Below are 8,166 nucleotides of genomic sequence, written 5' to 3' on the forward strand. Positions count from 1 at the left end.
CGGCGTGAGCAAGCATCAAATCCACTCGGATTCAGTGCGTGTCTTCTCTTTCCTCGCTTTTTCTTGCAAAATTACTGTCGTAATATTTGGGGAAATTTAAAAATAACGCTTTATTTTTCCCGTACGAGCCAAAGCACACCATTTTCTTTAGGTAAAGGGTTTGCCACATTTGATTACAAATGAGGCTATCTTTGCTAATTATGCTAAATAATATGCACTTCTTCTGCCTTTTTCTAAGTTAATTTGTCAGCTACTGATTATTTAGAGTAAAATAGGGGTAACAAACGCGCTAAAGAAAATATTGGTTTGTTTAGTTTTTCAACTCCCCGCCAGGTGCTGCGGCAGTGCCTCGAGTTTACAGCCAGCGTCAACCGTCGGCGCGTGTGTCCATCTCATTCATTGCAAATTGTGCTTGGGCCCGTGTCCCGAGATCGGTCAAAGTGATAGAGTGATCGTCGCCCGTGGCATGGTGAGCAGGTACAGCAGCACCGGACCCAAGCCATTTCCCATCCGAGGTAAGTCAACAGCACCTGTTGCCGCCAGCGTGACGCAGACTCTCCGTGCGCTACGCTGCAAGAGCGACCGGAGACTCTCATCTCGAGTGCTGCGACAGAGCCGGCCGGTCATAACCTTAGGCCTTTTGAACGAAGCAGCACTCCCCGGCCTTTATTTGTCCTACCTTGTACCAGGCCGACTCAAATTGTGTGGATAATCGAGCCCGGTGTCGAAAGCGATACGTCCCGGATTGTCGCCTCCCGGCGGCAGGAGTTTGCGGAGAAGGCGGACGCGAATGTCGCTCATTCGGCGCCTCTCGCACGACCGTTCGTTGCTGGTGGAAGTTCCCCAGAACCGTGGTGGATCGATGATAGCGAGCCATTTGGCGAAGCACTCACGTGATTCTTGTCTTAATTCTTAACACAAGTTGTATGGTGTGACTGTTTTGACGGGAAGGGATCGCCTAAAATATTGTCATTTCTGCGTTGTAAGGGGGATTCCAATGTGCGTAAAAAAAGAAAAGAAAAATCGATCGAGTGTGTTTTGTCTAGTTTCGGTTACTCTCCAGACGTCGCTAAGACGGGTGCATTGTGCATTACTTGAGCATTTACTCACAGACGTGCCGCGGAAAGAAGAAACACTGTTCGGATTACGTTGAACGACTTGCACGCATCGTATTGCCCCAGCACCCCCGTTGTCCGAGATACTTGTAGTCGTGAATTCGGTCAGACATTTCAGGTTTGCAGTACGTCTAGTTTCGCTTCACGACGCGTAAAGCAGCAAAACGTCGAGAATCGTTCGAGCTCCCACGAGAGTAACTTGGGAGGGCCCGCATCCAGGATCAGCAGTTTGTGTCTGACTCGACGACATCCGCGCTGGGCATTCAGTTTCGCGTGATCTACAAACGTCGCCTGCGATACACGTATGGTAGTGTAAAGTTTGTTAAAAAGTAACTTTCGGTTCACGCAGAATGTCCTTTTCTCGTACTTTGTGATAACGTCCGGTTCACTTCTAGTCTCCTCTTTTCGCGCATTGTGATAGTTCCCTGCTTCGTTTGGGACGAGACGGCTAAAGCGGACGGTGGTTAACGTTTTTAGATCTAAAAACGTTGACGGTGGTCGAACAAAAAAGAAAAAAAAAAGGATAACACTGGAACGTTGATAATTGATCGTTCATATCTGTAGCAGTAGACAATTTAAATCCCATCTGCAAGGTGCGTATTACATTTCACCCTAACTTATTTAAAAAGAAAAAAAAAATATCAATTTCTTCACCGCCCGATTCATGGCCGATCCCCAGAGTGGGTTGCGCCATTTCACTAGGGTACAAGGAGGACGGCCGGAGGCCGTTTATTATAGCCACTTTGGAATGTGTGAACTTCACCACGCATTTTTCGCGTACAGAAACTATCCTTCGCCTTGCCTGGGATGTCCGTGCCGACACACCTGTTGACGTTGTTGGCCCGTTCGCCGGCGATGATGACCTTTCCGCGATAACGGGAGAGTTCGATGGGAAAAACGTAGAAAAACCCACTCCGCCGGCGTCGCACGTGATTAACACGTGAAGCGTCGAGGCGGGGCTCGAATGCTGCGCGCAGCTTTAAAATGTGTCTGCTTTCTCGCCTCTACGTGAAGTCTGTTCACGTGCGCAACGCAATACTATCGATGTCAATTCCTCGTTTCACCACCCGCCGCTTCCGTGGCAGATGTGTGCGATTTAATTTTCCTGCTTATCTTCGTTCGTCTCTTGCAGTTGCAGTTTGCAGGCGTGAATGGCGTTTACAAAAGAGCACGACTCCATGGGGGACCGCCGCATTGCCAATTATAGAAGGGATGCTCGGATGTAAATTTCCGAACCGAATATACACGCGTGTTAAAAAAGTACGGGCTAAGAATTCTTGAATCCGATAGCAAATATACTTTGTAGGTGGTTTCGCGCTGAGATCTGTGTCCTAATTTTTGCTGTTATCAAGCACAGATATAGTTTTTTTTTTCTCGTTTAAAAATTGAAAAAAAATCTCTTTGTCGTAACAGAAGGTCAGCTGCAACCTTCTTGCCCAGCGACATTTTCCAGTATGTTGAAATGTACGTACAGTCCGCGTAAATATATTACGGGCCGTGGTATCTGAGAAAAGAAGCTATACATTTGCCCATTCTAATGTTCAGATTTCGAGCCTTTGCTAGTTAGTATATGCGCACTACAGAGTGTTCTGCGGTTTTACTGTCTTGTTGTCACAGGTTTTCTCGGATACCGGGATCCGGGAACATTCCACGCCAGGTGTACGTGTCTTGACAGAACCAGCTGAACTGAGAGCCACTTTGAAGGATTGGCCAATGGTTGAAATGAAATTAGAAGGAAAAGGCATGAGTAAGGGAATTAATAAGAAGTCGTTATTTTTTTCTTTGTTGTTTTCACTTCTTCAGCAAGCGTGCCTGCCAACATTTATAGAAAATTCCAGAATTTTAATGCTTGTTCGCGATTTGTAATAACACCCAGAATTTTACGTTCTTGTCTTTCCTTTTCGTTTTCTTTTATTTGCATACTGTTTAGCGTGGCACTGATTTAAAACGGATGCAGATGCAGTTGCCGACCGATTTTTTCAGAGCCCGATTTTTCTGGCTTGCCCGCGGCGCCGCCACCCACTCCGACAGAGCCAGTGTAAACGGCGCTGGAATTTCGGGCGCTGTTACATGAATATATTATGAATAAACTCGATGAATCTTTCCGTCTGTCCCTGGCGCAAATCCTTCTGAAAGAGGCTGTAAGTTAGTGTACGCATTCACAGCGTCTCCTTGGAACGTAGTCTACGAAGCGTTTAATAATGTAATATTGTAATAGCTTCGGCCCTGAAGGTATACCGAATAACCGTCTAGACGGAGTCACTGTTCTTGTTTGCGCGTGCCTGCGTTTGCGTGAAATCCGACAGAATTAAAGCTTGGCATAAGCCAGCAACAGTCGAATGTTCATTTATTTAGCACTTAATGTAATTGAGGAATACGCTTAATGTCTTGGTACAGCGCTCAGCATCTATCTGCAGGCTTACGCGCGTCGTGTGCAACGCCAACGGATGTTCTTTTAAGCCATCTAAACCTCCCTAACGACTCTGTACGTGTACATAATAGGCATGAATGACTCTATTTGTCTGGGACCGGCTGTGTACACGGCTATGTATGAACGTGGCATGTTGTAAGAGGGCGCAGCTGGCTGGGCTCGTGAGATCGTTTACGAGTGCGGCGAGTTGTGTAGCAGCGACGTCCAAAGGCGTGTTGTGCCCAGAAAGCGTACGTAGTTTCGCTAGGGCACTGGGAATGAAAGCGACGTTGTTCTGGAAGGAAGAAAAAATAACAAACAACAATAGGTAGTACCCACATCTGTACTAATTGGCATGTACTAATTGTGGCCATGTTGTCCCTGCAAACTTCTTAATCTCATCCGCCCATCTAACTTTCTGCCGCCCCCTGCTACGCTTCTCTTCCCTTGGAATCCAATCCGTAACCCTTAGTGACCATCGGTTATCCTCCCTCCTCATTACATGTCCTGCCCATGCCCATTTCTTTTTCTTGATTTCAACTAAGATGTCATTAACTCGCGTTTGTTCCCTCACCCAATCTGCTCATTCCTTATCCCTGAAGGTTACACCTATCATTCTTCTTTCCATAGCTCGTTGCGTCGTCCTAAATTTAAGTAAAACCCTTTTCGTAAGCCTCCAGGTTTCAGCCCCGTACGTGAGTACTGGTAAGACACAGCTGTTATACACTTTTCTCTTGAGGGATAATGGCAACCTGCTGTTCATGATCTGAGAATGCCTGCCAAACACACCCCAGCCCATTCTTATTCTTCTGATTATTTCAGTCTCATGATCCGGATCCGCGGTCACTACCTGCCCTAAGTAGATGTATTCCCTTTCCACTTCCAATGCCTCGCTACCTATCGTAAACTGCTGTTCTCTTCCGAGACTGTTAAATATTAGTTTAGTTTTCTGCAGATTAATTTTTAGACCCGCCCTTCTGCTTTGCCTCTCCAGGTCAGTCAGCATGCATTGCACTTAGTCCCCTGAGTTACTAAGCAAGGCAATATCATCAGCGAATAGCAAGTTACTAAGTATTTTCCATTAACTTTTATCCCCAATTCTTCCCAATCCAGGTCTCTGAATACCTCTTGTAAACACGCTGTGAATAGCAATGAAGAGTTCGTATCTCCTTGCCTGTCGCCTTTCTTTATTGGGATTTTGTTGCTTTCTTTATGGAGGACTACGGTGGCTGTGGAGCCGCTACAGATATCTTTCAATATTTTTACATACGGCTCGTCTACACCCTGATTTCGTAATGCCTCCATGACTGCTGAGGTTTCGACTGAATCAAACGCTTTCTCGTAATCAATGAAAGCTATATATAAGGGTTGGTTATATTCCGCACATTTCTCTATCACCTGATTGATAAAGTGGATATGGTCTATTGTTGAGTAGCCTTTACGGAATCCTGCCTGGTCCTTTGGTTGACAGAAGTCTAAGGTGTCCCTGATTCTATTTGCGATTATCTTAGTAAATACTTTGTAGGCAACGGACAGTAAGCTGATCGGTCTATAATTTTTCAAGTCTTTGGCGTCCCCTTTCTTATGGATTAGGATTATGCCGATTACATTGGGATAGTATTGGCGTGTTCACTTCCAAGTTAGCATAATGTTGTTACGTAGGAAGACGCAGACGAAAAGCTATATACAAGTATATTTACAAGGGAATACACCGCACTTGGGCAAGAGGCAACAGCCCGCGCTAGCCTCCAGTCGTCGTCGTCGTCTTATCACTGCTCGCCTTTTCGTCATTGTAAACACTGTTTTTCAGCACTACCCCGGGCGGCAAAAGCGCCGTCCTGGAGCGACTAACGGCCGGTGGTACAGGTTCAAATCCACCCAATGTCGGGTGCAGGTCGTGCCCGCAGTCGGCGCTGTTACTCAGTGTTCTGGGTTCTGCCTCGTTTCCGACGTGGCTGTGAGTTTTCCGTGACACTTCCTCTCACATGTCAAACGAAAAAGCTGATAGAGAGGCTACTCTGTATGTACGGTATATCTGAAGCTACATTTGATGACAGCCTAAGAATCAAGTGCAAGCTCAGTCCACAACACCTGCCATCTCCAAAGTATTGCTCCCTATAGAGACGCCGATGTCGAAAAAGTTCGCCTCCACTATGACGTCACGAAAACGAGCGAACGTTATTGGCGGGCGCATCTTTGAGTTGGATAGCGACTTGTTTTTCCGCTGCCCTCCTAGGTTGTCACTGACTTACTACACATTTTCCGTACCGAGTTCTCCATCGGCGTTTACGATAGCTCTCTGAAGTAGAGCCATATTTGCGGAACGGAGAAAACTTCGCCGCTGATGAAAAATTTGTCTTTGTCTGAGCATTGAACCCGGCAGCATCGTCTTTTTAGGCCGGTCGCTCTACCATGTGACCGAACCACCAAGAGGCTAGCAGATCGCGAAGTGAGGCTTAATTAATCGATAACTCGAAGCGTAGAGCTCTTAATATGAACGACTTCATTTGGCAGAGCCAAATTTGGGACACGCTGTTTTCTTCTTGGACTTTCAACTTCTTGTTGCGATATCCATTATACGGGCATTCCATTCACGCTGGAAGTGTCGTTTGTTGTCCTGTATGCACAATACAAACGCTGGGCGAACGTACGTTTTGGGCAGGCCACACAATGCGTAGGTCAGATAAGCGGTAGCCTATGAAAGTTATAGAGGGGATGCCAAAAGGAGGGAAGCGCAGTCGAGGATGGCAGAGCTAGAGCTATGGGGTGTGATGAAACTCGGAAATTCGCAGGCATAACATGGGCTCAGCTGCCCAAGGCAAGGATAACTGGAAATGGCTCGGAGAGGCCTTCATCCTGCAAGTGTACATAGAATGAAGAATAAGATGATGATATACATACCCACAGCCCTCCTTGGGCGGCGAAAGTGAAAAACAGCGATATAGTAGCTAGCGATCGCACTGTGCAATCAGAAGCCCTCCTCCCCTTCTGATTTTGCGTCACCTGAAGTAACTATGTCATGCTACGGCCTTCTTAAACATCGAGCCTTGCGCAACAATTCGGAGGCGGCAGTTGAAGCGGCGGAACGCGATGATGATGACAAAATGTATTTATTAAAGGATGGCGCGAAGGCCTATAATGGGGAATAGGAAGAGGAGGGGGGAGGCGTATTCAGAGCCGTCCTAGGAGCTGCGCGTCCTTGGCGAAAGCCAAGAGCGAGTCCAGAATGGCCCTGTCAGAATCCATCGATCCAGTTGCCGGTCTAATCCACTCCTCGTAGGACGACACTCGCACCGCCCTCAGGTGGTGGTCCCGCTGTTGAGCGTGTCGCTGGCACTCCCAAAACAGATGGGCTGCGGATGGCCGCGTAGCCATGTCGCAGTCAGGGCACCTGTGTGGCGTATGGAGCGCTTCTTGGTCCGCGGAGGCTGTGGGATGGCCGGGTTCCTGCGATGGAAGGGAGTTGGGAGACGGAGATGGAGGGCGTCTTTCCCGGCGTGGCCGGTACTGTCGCCACCGTTCCAGCACATCCGGTGTGAGGACGAAGCCGGAACGGAGCCTATGCAACAGCACCTGTCCCGACCTGGGAAGGCCCGCTGGAAGTGGGTCTGGGTCTGAGGGCACACTCGCACGATAAAAGAGGGAGCGACACGTGGTCAAGCTGGGTTTCGTAGCGAAAGTCACTACATTGAATTTTGACGTTCAATTTCTCTTCTCGTATTTTTTCACCCTATGACCGCGAAATTGGCAAAACTATAGTTTTGAAGCAATCCTTTATTAGTCTAAACTGACATAGTGCTTCCCTTTAGTGGCCCCTTAAAAGGGGCCCTGAAGCACTTGTTTTAACTAAGCATGCGTAGTGTCACCACTGAAGGACGTCGTCTCAGGAATCTCATGCCGCAATTTTTGTTGGAATCTTTCAACTACAAGTGGAGTTACCGCACCGATACCCGGCTTTCCCTCTCTTTTCGTCTCCGCTTGCGCGTTGGACGCTGCACAGCGGAGAAGCCAAGAGGGCAAAGCCACGGACAAAAATTGAGCGTCGCGGCGGCGAAAGGGCTCGTCGCAGCACCGCATGACTGCCGGGGTTGACGTAGCTACGCGCAGTGCAATGATGAACTGATTGTTCCGTCTTTTTGAGATCGCATATATAAACGTCTAAGTAATGCCCTTGGCCGTGTTGAGACGTAACACTGCCCATAAAACTACCGAGTCTTACTTCGTGTAATAATGTACCTTGCTATCGCTGGCAATGCATCGCATTCGGGTGAAACAGCAATTTTCTTTCTCCATAACGCGATTGGTCAATTTATTGATGCACCCTCTGCGTATACTCACTTTTCCGCAACGCCGCCCTTATAGAGCTTGCATTCACGCCGTGAGGGTGAGCGGTGGGTTACGAGGGGGGTGGGGTGTAATTTATTTGGGGTCGTTTCGTGCGCGTCGTCCTCCTCTCACGCGACTGCGGCAGCAGAAGGAGGTCGCCGGTGCGATGACTATCGCGCTTGCCGGCCCGCGTGTTTCGTGTATAGCCCGGCGACGGCGTTGACGTCGTGCCAGGATGCCACCGCTGTGAACAAAGGCATCGAAGCGTTCCACGGCTGTGTGCGTAGGTGCGCCTCTTGCGACACTGTGCTTGTC

At 48.2% G+C, this 8,166-nt stretch overlaps 1 protein-coding gene across 3 annotated transcripts in view; it reads left to right on the top strand.

Moving 5' to 3' along the window:
• The first annotated feature begins 340 nt into the window (after positions 1–340).
• Positions 341–8,166, top strand: part of Pfrx (6-phosphofructo-2-kinase/fructose-2,6-biphosphatase) — a 149,839-nt gene continuing 142,013 nt past the window's right edge. The window contains exons 1-2 of one of the 3 annotated variants that reach the window (XM_075669641.1): positions 357–515; positions 2,733–2,862. Coding sequence is in view for 1 of the 3 variants with exons in the window: in XM_075669643.1 (XP_075525758.1) it covers positions 467–515 (49 nt within the window). In the remaining 2 variants the exon portion in view is untranslated. Of the gene's footprint in view, positions 516–2,732; positions 2,863–8,166 lie in introns of all 3 variants that reach the window. The other 2 variants (XM_075669643.1, XM_075669640.1) reach the window with 2 other exon arrangements.

The sequence above is a fragment of the Dermacentor variabilis genome, chromosome 9 (assembly GCF_050947875.1).
Source record: "Dermacentor variabilis isolate Ectoservices chromosome 9, ASM5094787v1, whole genome shotgun sequence".
NCBI classification, from domain to species: domain Eukaryota; kingdom Metazoa; phylum Arthropoda; class Arachnida; order Ixodida; family Ixodidae; genus Dermacentor; species Dermacentor variabilis.